Consider the following 20,228-nt stretch of genomic DNA (forward strand, 5'->3'; position numbering starts at 1 on the left):
CTTTTATATTTTATATTATATAGCATTAAAATAATTCATTTTAAAAAATAAAAAAATGATTAGGACATAAAATAAGGAAATTTAAGCTTTAAAATTGGTTTGATATTAAAAATCAGTTTAGAAAGATTTAGAAATATTTTACATTAAACAACAATTGATTGATAAATGCTCAAATTTAATTTTTCATTTAATCGTTTAATATTGTTAACAGGGCAACATATGGCAGCAAATACTCTCATTTCACTTTATACTAGAATTAGTAACGACAATACCCTTTGCACTAACGGTAAGTACACTTTAACACTAAACAATATTTATATATTTCTATTTATGATTATTATTGTTGTTTTTTTTTTTTTTTACTGGTAGATTGTGCATCCGCCGCTACGCAATCTTTTCATACCAATTTTTCTAAATTGCTGGCTGGCCAAGCGCTCGCTGGAGAACATGTTTGTAAGTGTCTCTCTGTGTGTCTGTATGTGTGTTATTATTATTATTAATTTAAACATAATTTTCAATTTGAATGCTGCAACATTTCTGTAGAACGATTTGCATCGCGCTATGCAAAAATCACAATCGGCTTTGTCGCAGCAGTTGACCATTTTGTCGGCCACATTGCTGTGCTTGGTCTTCACCAGGTAACTATAAGCAAGAACCACAGTCTTCCTCCTGCTATTACTCTCCCTCTCTCACTGTCCCACTCTAACTATTTGCGTCTCTTTCTCTTTTAGTGTTTGCGGTATACAGCACTTTCAGCGCGCCGGGCATCGCCATTTGAATCTATTCCAGAGCACCTACTATGTGGTTGTGACCTTCTCCACGGTTGGCTACGGTGATTTTGTGCCGGACATTTGGCCATCACAGCTGTATATGGTCATCATGATTTGTGTGGCGCTGATTGTGCTGCCCACGCAGGTGAGTAAATGCATTTAATGCCCGACTGCGTCCGGCTACTTTGCAGAACACACTATTCGCTTGACTCTGAGGAACCTTTTCGAAATGCGGCTTATCTGTGCTAAGGCCACAGTCAGCCTGCTTCAGAGAGCTGCAAATATTTGTATTCAGCTTGTATATATACAGACACGCACACACACACACACATTTTTAAGCTGCTTAGCCGCCCCAGTTTGCCACTGTGCAGTCCATCAATCAAATTGGCTATTAACAGATGAGTCGACATCGACTACTGGTCATCAATCTGTCTAAATATATATGAGTCATATGCCCACTCGACGCGACTTGCACTTGTTTGCCTCTGGGTCCAAACAATTAACGAGCAATTGTTAGTAGCATCGAAAAGTTCTATGGCCCGATATGAATGACTGACTGGCTGACTATTGTCCAAACAAGAGCATCAATCAAAATGTTTTTTTTTTTTCTGCGCGACTTTTCATAGCATACTTTTTGGAGACCGGCTGCAGTCGCTGCTGTCAAACAAGCGCGAGCTGCATGTCAATGTGCGCGACGCGTTCCAACAATTTATGACCAGCCATAACAATAACAACAGCAACAGCAGCAACATTGTGACCAAAATTTTGGCGTGTGTGTCCGTGTGTGTGTGCGTGTGGCCGTGTGTGTATTGGGTGTTTGCCTGCGCCTGAGCTTGAGCAAAGCACTTACAATTTATTGAAAATATTAGTGCTGCAGTACGGACTGCAATCGAGTTAAAAACAAAATGCTGTCGCTGTCAATATATATTGTCAGCAATCTATCAATCTACATCTAAATATACTATAAAGCGCAGCGGGCTCTGAAATTCAATCAGGGCGCATGCCTAAAAATGATACCTATAATAATATTTGTATAACCTGATGGATTTTGGCGATTACTTAAAGCGCCTTTTTATTTAAATGCTGTTATCAAACATTTTTAAATTGATTGAAATCGTTTGAAAGAAAAGTTTGTGCAGAAATTCAGGCTTCCCACTGTCGCTCGCAATATACAATTTGTCAAAATCTGCAGGTAATCTTTATACAAAAAATATAAATATGTATATGGAGAGTCTTTGGGGCCTAAAATATAACATGTAGCTTGAAACTATGTTTGAAAAAAAATTTAAAATAATAATCAGATCAAAAAAGAGTATACTAGATTTATGGATTCTCAAAAACGATTGTAGATATAAGTTTTTTCGAACTCTGAAAGGCGAGCTGATCATAAGCTCATAGTAAATGTACAAGTAGATAATCAAACTCTAGAGTCGTCAGCTTTATTCAGACGGACAGACAGCTCAGTAAAGTACGATATCTTATTTGCAAAGAAAAAAAAAAAGTATATAATTTTTAAATATGTATTTCTTATACCTTTCGCTTTCAAATGCAGTTTGAGCAGCTGGCTTTCACTTGGATGGAGCGCCAGAAATTGGGCGGCAGCTATTCGTCGCATCGTGCTCAGAGCGAGAAGCATGTAGTCGTATGCTCGACTACGCTGCACGCGGATACTATAATGGACTTTCTGAACGAGTTCTATGCGCATCCCCTGCTGCAGGACTTCTATGTGGTGCTGCTCAGTCCCATGGAGCTGGACACAACGATGCGAATGATATTGCAAGTGCCCATTTGGGCGCAGCGCGTCATCTACATACAGGTTGGTTAAATATTTGACAACTTGTGATTCGATTTGAATTGCATTTGACATTTTGCCGTTTGTCGTTTTCTGTTTGGCATTTGGCATTTGACAGGGCTCCTGTCTGAAGGATGGCGATTTGGCGCGAGCGCGCATGAACGAGGCGGAGGCGTGTTTCATATTGGCAGCTCGCAACTATGCGGATAAAACGGCTGCCGACGAGCATACCATACTACGCTCCTGGGCCGTCAAGGACTTTGCGCCGAATGTGCCGCAATATGTGCAGATATTCAGGTGAGTTGTGTGTGCGTGTGTGTGCGTGTGTGGGGCGCCACTTTGTCACGCCTCAGTTAATTTGATTTCTTTCACTGTTTGCGCGCTGTGCGTGCCACACAACCAATGCCACCAATATATATACATATATATAAATATACAATCTATTTTTTAAAACATATATATGTGTTCATTCGCTGCATATCCTGCGGAAATTCGCTGTGGCCAGACCGGAGCACAAGCTGCATGTGAAGTTCGCCGAGCACGTGGTCTGCGAGGATGAGTTCAAGTACGCGCTGCTGGCCAACAATTGCACCTGCCCAGGCGCCAGCACGCTGGTCACCCTGCTGCTGCACACATCACGCGGACAGTACGTATTTCAGCCGTCATATCATTTATATATAACCTGTGTAATGCCCGGTCAACTGTTAATGGCCAGCAAACTAGAAAAAACATTCACTTTCCATGCGTCAGCAACTTTGCCGCCACGAGGCGTCACAGTTCAGCGCCTCGAATGTGTCACCTGGCAATACGCATCAAATTTATGATGTCCCTACAGTGGGTATTAAGGCTAACAAATGACTAAATTACCTAAACAACAGGATGCGGTACAACCAAGCTTTATAAATGACAATTTCCATTGCCGATTCAAGTCAACTTGTTGAGCTTTCACTCATAAGCATTTAGAACGCATGGAGTATTACAATCTACAACACTTTATCGCATACATAGTAAAGTAAAGCTTTAATGTGCTTAAGTTTCAGAACCAAGGCTGTAACCTAGCTTAAAGCTTTAATGTGCTTTAAGCTTATGCATAGCTTAACACCTTTAGGCTGTAATAGGTGAGAGGAAGGGATGTATGAAATCCTGGCAACGTAATTATACTTAAAATATATAGACTTAACTTAAAGCTCCCATTAGTAAATTTTACCAATTCTTTTGTTTTGTAGTATTTATTAGCAATGAGCTTTTACATGAAGACTAAATAATAATCGTTTAATGTCTTGAGAGCTTAAGAGAGCCTTATTGGTTATAAGAAAAATGCACTCAACCATGCTTTAAAAGCTTAACATTGAAATCTTAAATTAGTATTTAATCAAGCTGAGTATTTTTGGCCCTTTATTAGATTCATTTAAAATTCTAGAAGAATTTAATTTTTTTAAGAGCATCAAAGCTCCAACGTTCATTCATTTATTTTTAACGTGTGGATACGAAATGGCACAAGGACGCATTTGTAAAAAGGAAATAAGCGAACGTCGCGTCAATTTGAAGTGCGAGTTTTAATTAAATTTAATGCGCAATTGTTTCTGACAGCAAACTGTGTTTTATGCAAATTTTTCCGGTCGTCAAGTGCGTAAATTAAAAATAAAAATAAAAAGTAAATAAATGAGTGAAATGCTCGAACGTTGTCTGCGGCTTCAATTTGAGACCACGAGCAACACGCAAGCCAGATTAATCATACGCCGCGTAAAACTTGACGCATTTGTTAAGTAAAGAATTCTAATTAGGGTTTTAATACACAGCGTGGGTGGTGGGTGGTGGGCGGTGGGTTGTGAAAGCGTAGTTGTTGCTTGACGAAGCTGTGAATTTCTTGAGGTCAGACAAGAATCTCAACAATTGAAACTCGAAACTTAATTCACCTTTTTGGCATGAAGATGTTTAATTTGTTTTATTTTATTATTATAATTTTTTTTGCTCTTCACAGGGAAGGCCAACAGTCGCCGGAGGAATGGCATCGTCTCTATGGCAAATGCTCGGGCAATGAAATTTATCATATTGTTCTCGGCGATAGTCGCTTCTTTGGAGAGTACGAGGGCAAAAGTTTTACCTATGCCAGCTTTCATTCGCATCGCAAGTAAGTGGAGATACTTCAAAATGCTTTTTAGTTAACAAAACTGCTTTGAATGAATAGCTTGACGTTTGAATGTTGAGATGCTGGGATGGGGGGTTGGAGGTTTTGGGTGGGTTGGGACCCGGTAGCTATGCTGGATGGATGGATGGATGGGCATAAATAAATGCCAACTTGCACGCCTCTCGTCGCATATTTATTTAGACGCCTCGGCCATTCAAAATCAAATTTATGTAAAATGCCAAAATTGCTTTACATTTTCATATATATTTTCATATTTATTTATTTGCACGCACCAAAAATAATATTAATAATAATAAAAAGGTACGGTGTTGCTTTGGTGGGCGTGCGTCCGGCCGAGCTGCCGGAATTCTATGAGGATACCATACTGCTAAATCCAGGACCCAGGCACATTATGAAAAAGGATGACACGTGCTATTATATGAGCATCACCAAGGAGGAGAATTCGGCATTTGTCGTTAATCAAAATCAAACTACGGACACAACAACGGCAGCCAGCAAAGACGGTGGTGCCGCCAGCGGTGGTGCTGGCACCACCCATTCGCATACAGCAACTGGTGGGTACAATACTGCGCATGAATTGCATATGTGTGCGAGTGTGTGCGCGCGTGTGTGTGTGAGTGTCTGAGTGTGTGTTGGTTGTCATCAAAAGAAATTTGAAACTACAAAAACGAAACACACGTTTGAATGACTTTGAATGAAGCAACAAAATGTATATGAAAAATATATACATATAAATTTATTTATTTGTTAATTTTTTTTTTTTTTATTTTTTATTTAGCAACAAGTTTTTTGCTCTTGATTTTCGAGGCTGCCATTCGTTGCGTTCGTATTCGGCTCTTGAAAAGTTAATAATTTACTTGTCTGTCCTCTAATTTCTCTAATTTAATTTCTTTTTGTTGCGGTTGTCAATTTGTCTGAATTAAAAAATAAATATAAAAGTAAAATATAAGCTAAAACAAAACGCTTTTAATGTGTGTGCGCGTGCCCGTCTCTAATTAATAACATTTATTTTGTCTTGAAAGTTGACGATTTTATTTGTTCATCAATTAATTATCTTGTGCTGAAACTCGTTTCAAAGCTAACACAACAAAAATAGACTAAAATAATGAAATAAAAACAAAACTTCACTGCTTTGTTATGTTTGTACAATTTTTCTGGCTCTCTATGAACTTCTCTAACTTCTTTATTTATTTACAACTTTTCTACTATAATTGCCTTTTGAGCTCTACTCAAATTCTGTTTTCTCTATCGTTTCGGGTATAGAAAATTATTAATATACTTACATACATTACATAGAATATCTTAGCTAGATATCAAAAATCGAATTATTTGAAATTTAAATCAGTTTCCAAAAAACATTTTCATGCCAAAAAAGTATTTGTTTTATTTTTTTAAAATAAAGTAGAGTAAAAAGTAAAGCTTATTTTTAAATTCTAAAGTTAAACTAAATAAATAAAACGTTTATATAAATTTAAATTGATTTATCCCAAGTTAACTATATAACAAAATGACGATATGATTTAAATTAAATTTTCAATATTTCTACAATTTTTAAAAATTGTGTACATTTGACCAAATTAATTATTAAAAAATTGCTTTGATTTAAGCAAACTATTCCTTAAATGTCAAATTAAAATAAACGAAAGCAAAAAAAAAAGTAATATAGATTGGAAATGGTTTAAAGAACACTTGAATTTGTTTTTGATTTTGGTTTTATATAAAATATTTAAGATATTCAAAAAAAAAAGGAAAAACAAAAACCGAATTATAGCAACTGGGTTAAAGGTTACTACAACTACGGAAACTTATATGCATAGATGCAGATCTCCGAAGTCTAAATAGTCTAGACAAAATCGAGAACTAGAACTAAGCATATCATCAAATCAGACTTAAGAAATTTCTTGGCAATTTTGACAACTTTTGCTGAGTACTAAAACTACTAAAAACCCACACTCACACATGCACGCACACTACACACACATATACACACAACATTCCATATATAATAATATACATATATAATATCATATCGTATAATGTATGTGTAGCCAATACAACAACATCAACAACAATACAATCAACAACTAAAACAACAACAACAACAAAAACTACAACAATTAGCACGACTTTCACATCATCAACATTATTATCAGCATCAGCATCAACAACAACAACAGCAACCGCTTTGAATCAAGCGGCCATTGCACCAGTGCCGTCTGTTTGTGTTCGTGTGCCCCACAGTCCCACATACGACTCTGGCGCCGGCACGCCCATAATCGAGCGGCAACACTTGCAACCGTATCCGTATCCGCCACCGTCACCGTCACCGTCACCGTTACCGCCACCGTATCCGTATCCGCAAATGCAACAACAAACATGTGACAGTGATTATACAACACTATTTGTGCGTGAGTGTGACTCCAAAAAAAAAAAAAAACTAAACCATCCTTCCAAAAAAAACTAAACCTCCTCTCAACCCCTAAAAAGTACTAAGGAATGAACCGAACAAACCCAACAAATTTTTAACATTAAAAACGATTTTTAAAATGAAGCAAAACCAAAAATCTAATCACCTTTTGCAACCTATGCAACTACCTTTAATAACATTTACATAACAATACTCTCACTCTCTCTCTCTGTCTCTCTTTCGCTGTCTCTTACACCTTATATTATTGCTCTCTCTCTCTCTTTCTTAATACCTATATATAACTGTGTTTTGTCTAGAATTTAAGTTTTGCCCACATTTGCCTAGCGCCTGTAAATGCCTTTAGCCCAAAAAGAAACTCGCCTACGTTAACCATTTCCGCTATTTTAAAGCCATTAGCGACAGGTCGCACAGCCCAACACACATACACTCACACACACACACACACACACACACACGCAAACACACACACATACATACACACACCTTTCCAATACAGATCCAGCCGAGCAATTTTTGTTACTTCCGCGTTGCTATTTTTGTCTTTTGCTTCATTTTGCTTTTTGCACTTGTTGTTCTTTTTGACGTATTTTATCGCATGTCTCATATTGCAACCCGTTCATGGTGTTTTATTTATTTATTTTTTTTTATTACTCTTTATTCTGTTGCACCTTTATTGATAGTTGATATTGTCTCGCCCGCCTAGTCCGCTGCTCCCCTGTCAATTGTAAATTATACGCAACGCGCACGCAACAATTTGTTGCCCACGTCGCGTATACGCAACGTTGTGCGCTGTGGCAGCAACTGTTGCGTGTCGCCTATGGCCAGCCCACTGTGTCTCAGAATACCCTGTGTTGTGGCAGAAATTAATGTAGTTGCTGTCGCCTTTCGTACTAATTAAAGCGTAACAAGCGTCAGCAAATGAGGCAGAGTCATTAGGCCAGCCAGCAACTTGTGTCTGGGCTTCTCTGTGAACAAACGTAATAAGGTTCCAACTACAAACGTTAACTGAAAGTCAATATTTTTGGCCAAAACTTGCAATGTTCAAGACTCGAATGACACTAGCTGAAATTGAAAGATCATAAGAGCCTATATCAATTAATTATTTAATGCCAAGATTAGTTAGGCTTTCCAGAAGCTTCGAAGTACATCTGTTAAAAACAACTAAAAGCAGCAAAATGAGAACATCTGAAAGCTAATTAATAATTAATTTATAACAATCATCGGTTCTTAAATAATCCCATTTCATATTTGCAAGGGGTTTCCAAGTGTTATTTCTTACTTTAATCGATTTTAAACTACATACAAGCTTTCAGCTTTTATTCTTGCTGGTTCTAAATGCATAAAAAAATCAATTTAAGCTGATTATACTGGGTGTTTATTAAAAGTCGTCATATTTGAGTAAACTTTTTGGCTACTATGAGTAGGGAAGGCAAAACTTTAATTGCTTATATCGACAAAGCTCACTTTACAGTGCTTTTTCATGTCAATGCATGCTAAAGCTAAAAGATAAAAATAGTCCAAAAGACAAAATGCAAAAATATAAATAAGTAAATTTTTTATGTTTCCCAATGTCTACAGATTAAAATATAGCTTTAAAATTGACAAAATGATGCATTGTTAGCTGCAAATTAATTTAATTTTTTATTTCTCTTATTAGCAATAGATTCACTTTTTTGTTAAACTTAATTTAAGTTCTGAAAAGATAAAAAGCTCATTAAAACTATGCTTAATATTTGCAATAGGCGTCTACTTAAGCTCTACTTAAGGTTAAAGCTCATTGAAATGGCTTTCAATGAAATATTCTCTGATTAATCCATTATTTGGCAGCCAATTTAGCCTAATGTCATTGGCTTAGTAAGTGAACGTCTGGCGTTCCTGTTAACCACTTGGCAATACGCAACTTTGACAGCTGCACACTTTTTGGTCTTGAATTGCAAGGACTTTTAATGAGTTGGACAGGTTTTCTTCTTTTGCACGTCGTTTTCTATCTCTCTCTCTCTCTTTTCTTCCTACTCTTTTTTTCGGTGTCTACTTGTGCGTCATTCTGCTTTTTATACTCGAGTTGTTTGTTGTTTGGCTAAACTATTAGTAAATTTTCGTGTAAAGCAAGCGAAACTTTGTTCAAGTAGCGTTAAATTTTGTGCTTAATTCCTTGCGTTAATGCACTGCGGTCAAATTGAGCGTACCGAAGCACTGAAAGAAATTTGTACAACTTTGTTGCATTTACTTTTCCAAACATCTTTAGCCAGCGACAACCCAACGGCTGTGATAATATCGGACTCGAGGCAAAATCTAAAGGACACAACCGTCAGCACAACCCAAATGCCGACGGCGGCAACAACAACAACCACAATAACAACAACAACGCTGCCGCTGACAATAGGCGGGTCAGCACCTGGCAGCAGTGGGGCAGGCGCTCAACCAGGCTCCAGCAGCAGCGGGGGCCTCGGCGTGGGCCTCAACATGGGCACCTCCCTGAGCATAACACCTGCCACACTGACCACCACGGGCAATCATCTGGACGTGCCCTATGCCAACAATCCCAATCTGCTCAGTCCCGATGTGCTCAATCAGCGTAGAGGTAAGCAAATAGCCAGAAGTTGTATTCCATTTTATTCGAACTAACCCTTAATCCGCAAACAGGCAGCCGCAGACCCTCCATATTGCCTGTGCCGGATATGTTTACCTCCTCCTCATTTAGCATAGCCGGCAACGATGATGGCGAGGAGGGCGACGAGAGCGACGATGAAATTGATGATGAAATGCCCTGGCGTTCGCCCTCTGAGAAGATTGCGTAAGTACATAATTTGTTATCTGACTTCGTTTATCATTATTTATTTATTTTTATTTTTTTTGATTAACCAATTGATAATTGAGGCACTTTTTCCCCCCTGTATTGATAGCAACAAATATGCATAACTGTATTGTGTACACACCCAGAAATATTCTAGAGAGCAATGAAAGCTCTTAAATTACACAGCCAACAACTAGATAAATATCTATCTGTATTCACTCTGATTGTACCTATAAGTGTGATGTATATAAGAACTTTACCTAAAGTCTAGTATCTGTATGTATATAGTTGGACTAAGCGGTATTTTCAGCATTCCAACTATGTTATCAAGTAAAGTGATGCCATATTGATTGTAAGATAATGAAATAACCAAAATGTAGCATCAAATTTTTATTGATCATTAAAACTCTCCATTTTGATTACTTATCGATAATATAAGCATAATAAACTATCGACTCGAAAGTGTCCTTTAATTATACAGATCATTTCATCACTGTCTCGACGTTTTTTTTTTGATAGTTTATGAAGAAGATGAAACATTTTATTTTAAAAGTGAAATTTTAAGTGATAGTTTTCCCGATAAAATGAATATTTGAACCATAAATCGAAACTTTATCGATGTACACACTATATAATTATCGACGTTTGAAACAAACGGGACATTTTTAAACATCAACTGACTATCGAACCTCTCTCGATAGTCAAATTGATAGCCTTGCAGTACAATCTTAAAACTACTTTCCATTAAACATAGTTAAGCCTTATTTCAAAATCTTATCTACCTTATAATTTAACAAGAATGCTGAAAATATCGCGTTGATCTATCCCCCTGTATATGTATGTTTATAATATATGTCGTATTAGCTGTAATGAGCCCCTATCCTCCACACAAGCCCCTTAGCTTAGCCTAGACCCCTTTTGCTCAAGTGAAACGCTAAAAAACTGACACTCCAAGAACTCTCGCAGTTGCTTGGGCGGGCACTTTCCACAATCGCGCACCTATTCGCTCATCAAGAGCTCCTCGGAGGACTCCTATCCACGGGGCAGCGTTGCTGGCGCCAACTGCGCCTATTGCAATGCCAATGCTGCGGCAGGGCCACCGTCAATTGAATGGTCTGCACCGCTGCGCCGGCGCGCCATGAAGAAGAGCTACAGCTGCGACAGCGAGTGCGCCCTGCCGCCCAGTCAGCGGCTGGGCCTGGGCCTGGGCCTGGGCGGTGGCGCGCTGGCGGTGCTCGCGGCTCGACGCCGTCAGCTGCAGCGCTGCTGCTGCAGTTGCTCGCACGACAGCAGCAGCAGCACCACCAACACCACCACAACGGCGGCTGCTGCGGCGCAGTTGGCGCTGAGCACACAAATGTGCAACGCTGGCGGTCAGCCGCCGCCACCGCCTCCGCTGCCGCCGCCCCTGCCGCCGGCCTTTACCTACACGTCAAGCAGCTCCGTTGAGACACGCCGTTTGGCGCGTCCGGTTTGGGCGTCCGACTATTCCGGGTAAGTTGCCGCACTTGAGGCGCCTCTGCGGGGCACACACAACCAGCTCGTGCTGCCATTTTGGAATGTTCCATTGTTGAAGAGTTGTTATCGTTGCTATTGCTGTTGCTGTTGCAGTTGCAGTTGTTGCTATTGTTGTTGTTGTTGTTGCTGCTGCTGCTGCTTATGCAATGTTTTGTTTGGCTGCAACAGTCGCTAGTTGCCTGCCGCGGGGCATTTTTTAATGACTTGCAACGTTTACCTTGGACGCGGCGCGTAACCACTTCAGATTTGCTGATGTTGCTCTACGACGCTTTTAGTCTTGTCTTACACATACCCTGCAAATCTAAGTTCACGACGAAGGGCATGACAAACGCTTTATAGAGATTTCCTTATAACAGTTTGCTTAAACACGCAGGTTTAAATTATTAATATTCAAATTAAAAAGTTTGAAAGTAAGAAAATGGCTTTCCCAGAATATTAAAGCAAATTTCTTAGGCAAACAATTCCATATAATTTGTATTATTTAAAGTAATTTTTAAATCTTGTTTACATAACTCAAAATAATACAAAAAACCAAAAAGTTCCTTAACAGATTCGGATTTTGTTTTTGTGGAAACAAAAAATGTTCCTTTGAAAGATTGAATTTTATTTTGTTTCATTAACTTAGCTTACAATGTAAAGACTTCGAGCGTTGCGTTAAACGAGGGTATACTGTATTATTTTATTTAGGCGATAACAAATTTTTGGTATAGAAATTTTAAAACATTATAAACAGCGCATTTTATGTCCATTTTAATTTACAGCTTATGCCATAGTCGACTATTTCGACTATTTTACCATCCCAACTTTGATTGTGCGCTTGTTGTTGTTGTTGTTGTTGTTGTTTCTGCTTTTGGCTGAGCATCCTTTTTGGTTTTGTTTGCTTTTGCCCTGAGTTGCATTTTGTCGTTTGCATTCATACAAAAAGTTGTCGCTTCAAGTTGTTGTTTATCCTCTTGTTGTTTTCGTTGCTGTTGTTGTTGTTGTTCATTTACAGTGTTGCCTCCACGACCACAAAACTCCCATGTTTTAGCTGTGTGCAATTAAGCACTGTGGTGGGCATCGAAGTGGGCGGGTCTCAGGTTCAATTTAACCAAGTTGAAGCCATTGGCAGCAGCTGTGCGTTAAGCCAGCTGAAAATGCTGTTCCACGTTAATTGCATGCTAAAAACCTAAGAGAAACTTTGTAAAAATCACATTTTCAAAAACAAGCGACAACCCTGTACCTACACTCCCTTGAGTTACAATTATCTAGAAAAAAAGACACATTTAAGAGTTAAACAACAAGTTTTTCGATGTTACCCAAAAATTAAAGCTTTCTGTGTATTAAATGCTCAGTCGCCTGTTCCTAATGCTCATATCCTGCACTTAACATTTGGCTAACCATACTTAACGCTTTTCCTTACCTGATTTTTTTGTTGCTTATCACGAAATTTATGAACATTCAATCATTTGAGCTCATTTTCACAATTGCAATGCTCAAATTTTGTGCATTCCAGCATTGTCAAGGGTTTTCCGCCAGTTTCGCCTTTTATTGGTGTCAGTCCGACGCTTTGCTACCTGCTCAAAGAGAAGAAGCCACTCTGCTGCCTCCAGCTGGCCCAGGTGAGTGACAGGCGTTGAAGGCCACAATCATTGACTGGATGCACTTTTTAATATTCTTGTGGACAGGTCTGTGAGCACTGCAGCTATCGCAATGCCAAGGAGTATCAGTGGCAGAACAAGACCATCATTCTGGCCGCGGACTATGCCTCGAATGGCATATATAACTTCATCATACCGCTGCGTGCTCATTTCCGTTCCAAGACCTCGCTGAATCCAATCATTTTGCTGTTGGAGCGTCGACCAGATGTCGCCTTTCTCGATGCACTCTCCTACTTCCCACTGGTTAGCCACAGGCGTGCTCTTCAATGCTCTCTACTTATGTTCATGTTATTCCAGGTGTATTGGATGCTCGGCTCCATTGACTGTCTGGATGATCTACTGCGAGCTGGCATTACGCTCGCCGAGAGTGTTGTTGTGGTCAACAAGGAGCTATCCAATTCAGCCGAGGAGGATTCACTCTCCGACTGCAACACAATTGTCGCTGTGCAAAATATGTTCAAGTAAGTGGGAAAGTATTCAAGAACTGAAATAAGCTCTCAACAAAGCTGCGTTTTGGAAGAGAAACCCTTTACCTAGGCATCTATGTAATAAGTTAGAGAAGTTCAAAGCACTGTCAGCCTTTATCTACCTTTACGAGCTTTAACCTTAAAGTTTGCAATCACTTAATAAATATCATGTAATTTAAAGCTTTCTGAGAGCTTAAAGCTCAAGTAAATTATATATGACATGTTTTCTTACCCTATTCATTTTTCTGCCATGCTACTAAAGATTCTTTCCGAGCATCAAGAGCATCACCGAGTTGTCACAGAGTTCGAACATGCGCTTCATGCAGTTCCGGGCACACGACAAATACGCCCTGCATCTGAGCAAAATGGAAAAGGTCGGTATCATGGGGCCCGGCGCGGTGCATTCGCTGCAGTTGTCATTGGTTAATTTGTCGCTCACTTAATTGCAGCGCGAGAAGGAGCGCGGTTCGCACATCTCCTACATGTTTCGGCTGCCCTTTGCCGCTGGCGCCGTCTTCAGTGCCTCCATGCTGGACACGCTGCTCTACCAGGCCTTTGTCAAGGACTATGTGATTACCTTTGTGCGCCTGCTGCTGGGCATAGATCAGGCGCCGGGCAGTGGTTTTCTCACCTCGGTAGGTGGCATTTGACAGCAACTGTTGACTAGCTTTTTTTATTACTTTCTCTCTGTTGGTCTAACTCCCTGACAGATGCGCATTACCAAGGATGATATGTGGATACGCACATATGGGCGTTTGTATCAAAAACTCTGCTCGACCACCTGCGAAATACCGATTGGTATTTATCGCACACAGGATACCTCAAATGCGGATACTTCACATGTGAGTAACTCGCCGGTCGAAAGATGGGGACCCTTCTCCGCCTTCAGCAGGCATTGCGTGCGCTTGCGTCCATCGGTGAGTCCAAAACAAATGCAGCTAAAAAAAAAATAAATAAAAAAAGAAAAACCGCTTAAAAACAAAAGGTTTACTTTCAACTTTTGGGCCCTCCACATAATAATTTAAAAAAAAAAAGTCTACTTAGCCAATCAATTGGCCGCACAAACTAACAAAAGAGAATTTTGCCTTAAACTTATGTTCATCGCATTTACACCTGATACACACACACACACAGCCTGTCTCTATTTCTCTGTCTGTCTCGAATTCTCTGTCTCTTGCTCACATAAATTTCGATTGGTTTCGATTAATTATCGAAATTCGTTTCAAATTAGAAACATACACAGCCAAAAATTCAAGATATTTATTTACAATAATTTAAGTTAGCCTTGAAAGGATTGCTTTTTTAATCATTTTTTAGCGGTCATAACATTTGTTATTACTTTTGTATTTATTTACTTTAGTTTGTTGTTCATTGTTTTTAAAATCACACGCTTACGCTTCGATACTAACTGCATTCAAGACGAGTCTACGCAAAAAAAAAAAAACACAAAATATATATATAAAAAATAAAAACTTCATTTGCATATTTTACTCAATATATATTAAATACTTATAAGTACTCGTATTTTATATACTCTACTACTCGAAGCTACTTAATATAACAAACTCTCTTTTCTCAATTATTACTTGAACTTGAAGAGCTACAGATTTTACAAAATTTCTTCAATTAACGTAACTTTTACTTGCTTACAAAGATCTAGAGTTTTTTAATCCAAGTACTAATATATGCATAGCCGAAAAAAATACTAAATCCCTTATCCAGAAAAAAACCAAGCATAGCGTGCTGATTTAGTCTAAATTGTATAAGTTACCCAATTAATTTTGTACATATCTTACCAAAAAGGAACGAGACTTTCGTAGTTGATTTTATACTTTTATATTTTATTCAATGGCCAGTCAAAGGTTAAAATTTCCACTCGCTCCCTGCTCCCTCACATTCTTAGCTCATATTTGCCTAATGCCCTCTCGTATATAATAAACACACACATTAGCTAACAATATGATTGATACGCGTTCCCCTCCCGCTTCCCTAAAATTTATTTTGTGTGAGCAAAAAAAAAAAAAGTACCATTAAAAAAAATTACGCATACGACCCATTAACATTTGTCTAAATGTTGAAAAGAAAATAAACTAATTGATTTGCGTTTGTATTGGACTTGACCAGCTATTGAAAAACGCACACGCACGCAGTGAGTCATATTATTTAATAGACTAGTCAAAAAAAAAGAAACTTTTAAGAAACTAACTTACAAAAAATAAACATAAATACCGAAAATTAAAAATAAAATACATTTCTCATGCAACTTCCACTATTGCCTGCCTGCCTCATAAGCCCTTGAATTGCTATGGCCATTCTTGTGTCTGTTGTGATTGTGTGTGTGTGTGCTTATATATATATGTGTGTGTTGGTGTGTGTGTAGCTGTTTAGTATAGTTAGTTAGGTTTCCGCTTGCATGACTCCGTACTTTTATTTATTGTTGTTCTTTTTTGTTTTGTGTTCTTGTTTTTTTTTTTTTAACTTGCATGCAGGCCTTTAATTAGCTGATTGCAATTGCTTGTTGTGCGCCCTGCACCACAGGGCAATAGCTGGCCACAAAAAAAAAAAACAGTATCAATAGGCGTATCACACGCCACAGACAACCACCTGCATTCCCCAACCACCCTTCGAGCTCTGCTGCGTTCTCTTTTTTTTTTAAATATAATATACTCTTGCTTTGAGTACTTAAATTTGTTTGTGCCATGTATAAATATTTGAAATATACAATTTCGTTTTTATGCGTAAAACGTGATCGTTGAAAAACTATCGATGATAATATACCTGTTATCGATAGGCGTAGAAATCAATGTTTGTAGTACAAAATGTTTACTTAATATAGTTGAGCTGTTCTCTCTACTATCTATCTATTTATCGATTATCGCGTTATCGATTTCGTCAGCTTTCGATTAGCATAATCATGCAACACTTTTGTATATATTTAAATCCTTGTTATATAACTCCGTTTGTCTGTATCCTTTTTCGAAATTGATCCCTATTAAACGAGTCAAAGCTGCTCCTTCTACATATTTTAATCACTTTAGTTTTCTAGTTTCCCATCTGTGTGAGGGTATTTAAGCTGTGTGACGTCCTTCATTTATAATTTACAATGTTTTCATTTGCAATGCCTCCCGAACTTTGTTGCTCATTAAAAATACCGTGCCTGATTCAAAAAAATCGATTTAAATTAACTAAGCAAAAACTTCGTTTACAAAATTGCGCTGCATAGCACGAAACTCTACTCCATTAAGTACTTTAGATGCATTTTCAATTACCTTTATAGCTTTTTAGTTGCCATATCAAAATTAACATGCGCTTTGCAAGCACCTTTTGAAATATAGTTTTTCATTTTCTGTGCTTTTTCAATTAATTAATTTTGTTTCATTCAAGATGTGAGCTAAATACAAAACGTAAAATAAAATTAATTTAAAACATGTTTTGGCTTTTAGTTATAAACGTTTTTATCCGGCATGACTTACAACACATTAAATGTTAACCTGGCCAAACAATCAAATAATTACAAAAATATATATACATATATACTTATTTATACAAAAAAGATAACATCGTTAACGTTAAATGAGCATAAAGCCCGAAACAAACAATATACCATCAGCCATGTATAAAATTGAACAATCTGCCATTTCAATCAAAAATCAATTAAATATGTAAATCATTTTGTGTTTAACCAAAATTCACTGAAATTTGCATACAAACCATCCCGACCATCCGATCCAAATGTGCACAGTATGACGAGGAAACCGGCACGCCCGATTCCACCAAGGATAGCACGGAAATGCTGCGCGGTGTTACCTATCGTCCGCCCTCATCTGGTGGTGGCGCCGGTGGGGGTCCAGCTGCTGGTGCTGGTGGTGGTGGTGGTGCTGGTGGCACGGCTAGTTACCGTCCGCGCCAGAAGTCGGTTAACTGCCTGGGTGGCTGTTCGGAGCGTAAAGGATCTTCCGTAAGTATTTCACACACATAAAACAACAAACAACACATAACAATTGTAGGCGTGTTCGCCCACCCATCGAGGTAGGTGGCTTTTGGTTTTTAGGGAAGTTATGTTTAAGTTTTTTGTTGGCTTGAACGCTTTGACGCATGCTGTTGGATATGGATGCCCGAAAATAAGTACATCTAGGTGATCGTTTCATTAGTTGCACACACACCCACACACATAAACAAAGATACATTTGAGTGTAGATAATAGACCTTTAGGCACTTGGGAGTTCATTTTGAACTAACTGTTGATTTCGGACATCGTCTCTTGCAGTACTCCATTAATCTGGCGGACGAGGCACGCGATAATCACGCCCAGCAGATCGAAAGAGCCGAAATTGCCAATCTGGTGCGCAGTCGCATGGAATCCCTGAATCTACCGACCATTGACTATGATGATGTCAGCGAGAAGCGCAACCATCTGTCCTATGTGATAATCAATCCAAGCTGTGATCTTAAGCTGGAGGAGGGCGATCTGATGTGAGTACATGCGGTTTATATATTAGAGTATATCCTTGCAGTCAGCAGATACAGACTTATATATCAGAAAGCAATGTATCTTGAAGGCAGATTATATTCTTGCTAGATATTTCTTATAGATTTGTTTAAGAAGCGAGATCAACCACATACAAAACGTGTCAAAATATAGTTATAGTTATCAAAGAGAAATATTTGTTGTCTCTATGAGTTAGTAAAATATATATATTTTTTTATCAATTTTATATTTTAAGTTTACAAAGCCTTAATATAAAAATAATGTGCTTCCGTTCTGTTTATTCAATTCACAGCTATTTGGTGCGCCCGTCGCCGTTTTCGGCGCAAAAGACATTCGAGCGACATAATTCGCGCCGCAAATCGAACATTTCGTTCTGTTCGAATATCAATTTGGGCGCCACATGCGGCCCACAAATGCCAAATATGCCCAACACCGCCGTCGGAGCTGGTTCGCGTCGCGGCTCCGGCATCGCCGGTTTGAACCCCATGCAAATGCAGAGCGTTCAGACATTGGCCGGGTATGGATCCTCGCAGCGCTGTACGCCCCCGATGCAGCAAATTAAATCGAATTCTCTTTCTCTACCCGACAGTCCGACGGTGGTTGGCTCACAGCGCGGCAGGAGTAATTCATTGCGGGTTGGCTATTATTCTCTATCCCCCCTCTCTGTCTCTCTCTCGCTCTCTCTGTCACCCTCTCTCTATGTAACACTCACTCATTCTCTCCCACTCTCTATGTACCTTTATTACACGATTTCTGCTTTCCCGTTTACGTTCACGTTTATCGACACTTCCCATTTGTGTTCACTACTGTACCAAATCTAAGCCGATAACTGTGCATTTATTTGGCCATCGACAGAGTTGCCATTCACATTGAATGTTTAGCATGCCGGGGGCAACTCTGTAGCTAAATAAATACACAGCTAACAGCAGCAATACAAAATAACATGTTCCTGATTTTTTAATTCCCTTGCAGAAACTTTTGGAGCTAGATAAAATTCAATTTTCTTAACTTAACATATAGTTCAAATGGATATAGTTTTAATCAATTTGTAAATAAGCTTGGGATCAAAAATGTTTCACAATTAAGTTGATGAGCTAATGAAAAAGTAGAAGAATTAGCAATTTGCAAATTCAACTCAAATTTATTTCTACAAACTATTCTTTGTCTTAAAAAGTTTTGTGCTTAGAAAGTGAACTTGGGCGGACTTAACTTTTTCGGGCCATAAATTATAAAGCTAATCAATTTTTCTTGGCGCTATCAGAGGTCAATAATATAAAGAATTTGTATTTGTTTACTTTTATCATATAACTTTAATTTAATTCTATACGTTTATTATAAAGGTGGGATTCTGAAAATTGCCACAACTTAAGGTTTTTCTACAGGGAATTCGTCACAGTATACAAAAAAGTAGTATATCCGACAAGAACAGATTAAATCCTCTTATATTATAGTTCTGCAAGGGTATTATTGGCTTCGGTGCACCGAAATTTCATTTTCTTTGCTGTTCTAATTACCAATTGGCTAACATAACACTTAGACTTGGGCATACTAGTTGCCGCACAGTTGTTGTATGAAGAAGCACATTGTTAAATGCAACAATGCTCACACACTCACACATACACACAGACACAGACACATTCATGTAGAGCATCAAAATTTGGTTGCATTTCCGTTTTTGAGAGAATCGCAAATCCATTTCACGAAATTGACGCGTTTCAAAAGCCGCAGCACTCAACAGCCGCAACAACAGCAACAACAACTACAACCAGACCAACAACAACTATGTTTTCAACAACAACAACAACAACAACAAGAACTATCAACAACAACAACAACTATCTACAACCAGTTCAGCAACCATTCATAAACATAACGCACGCACGCAACGGATAAATCCGCATCACGTTTCCGTTTCCGTTTCCGTTTGCGTTACTCGTGTTGGCTGCACCCACCAAAAATAAATGGATAAAAGAATAATAACAATAGGAATAATATAAAGCAAATAATTAAATCATCAAGAGTGCGGCACGGACTTGAGTTCAATGTGTTCGATATGTGTGTGTGTTTGGCCTTTGGGCCAAAACACGCCTTGTAGCCAATTTGTATTGTGTGTGTTTGTGTTTATTTTGTTTGGGCCAACATTTTGTTCCATTCCGTTTGCTCAACAAATTTGCCCGCTAA

The 20,228-nt window shown here is 38.5% G+C and overlaps 1 protein-coding gene and 1 long non-coding RNA gene across 20 annotated transcripts in view; one reads left to right on the forward strand and one right to left on the reverse strand.

Moving 5' to 3' along the window:
* The window catches only part of SLO2 (slowpoke 2), a 156,946-nt gene that overhangs the window by 132,334 nt on the left and 4,384 nt on the right, over window positions 1–20,228 (forward strand). For 7 of the 19 annotated variants that reach the window (XM_032435915.2, XM_032435906.2, XM_032435907.2 and 4 more), the window contains 22 exons: window positions 212–286; window positions 370–453; window positions 544–638; window positions 732–915; window positions 2,323–2,586; window positions 2,681–2,859; window positions 3,068–3,208; window positions 4,544–4,693; window positions 5,012–5,265; window positions 6,760–7,119; window positions 9,385–9,720; window positions 9,783–9,933; window positions 10,900–11,427; window positions 12,947–13,052; window positions 13,119–13,334; window positions 13,389–13,552; window positions 13,821–13,932; window positions 14,008–14,193; window positions 14,269–14,475; window positions 17,301–17,516; window positions 17,826–18,031; window positions 18,340–18,682. In XM_032435915.2, coding sequence (XP_032291806.1) covers window positions 212–286; window positions 370–453; window positions 544–638; window positions 732–915; window positions 2,323–2,586; window positions 2,681–2,859; window positions 3,068–3,208; window positions 4,544–4,693; window positions 5,012–5,265; window positions 6,760–7,119; window positions 9,385–9,720; window positions 9,783–9,933; window positions 10,900–11,427; window positions 12,947–13,052; window positions 13,119–13,334; window positions 13,389–13,552; window positions 13,821–13,932; window positions 14,008–14,193; window positions 14,269–14,475; window positions 17,301–17,516; window positions 17,826–18,031; window positions 18,340–18,682 — 4,557 coding nt within the window. The remainder of the gene's footprint in view (window positions 1–211; window positions 287–369; window positions 454–543; window positions 639–731; window positions 916–2,322; window positions 2,587–2,680; window positions 2,860–3,067; window positions 3,209–4,543; window positions 4,694–5,011; window positions 5,266–6,759; window positions 7,120–9,384; window positions 9,721–9,782; window positions 9,934–10,899; window positions 11,428–12,946; window positions 13,053–13,118; window positions 13,335–13,388; window positions 13,553–13,820; window positions 13,933–14,007; window positions 14,194–14,268; window positions 14,476–17,300; window positions 17,517–17,825; window positions 18,032–18,339; window positions 18,683–20,228) is intronic. The other 12 variants (XM_070209856.1, XM_032435917.2, XM_032435918.2 and 9 more) reach the window with 10 other exon arrangements.
* LOC116650899 (uncharacterized) lies at window positions 12,036–14,688 on the reverse strand. Its single transcript, XR_004303895.2, has 4 exons — window positions 14,550–14,688; window positions 13,791–14,496; window positions 12,854–13,533; window positions 12,036–12,619 (listed from the first exon to the last, which is right to left on the reverse strand). It is a non-coding gene; the product is annotated as an uncharacterized lncRNA (long non-coding RNA).

The sequence above is a fragment of the Drosophila virilis genome, chromosome 5 (assembly GCF_030788295.1).
Source record: "Drosophila virilis strain 15010-1051.87 chromosome 5, Dvir_AGI_RSII-ME, whole genome shotgun sequence".
In the NCBI taxonomy this organism is placed as follows: Eukaryota; Metazoa; Arthropoda; class Insecta; order Diptera; family Drosophilidae; genus Drosophila; species Drosophila virilis.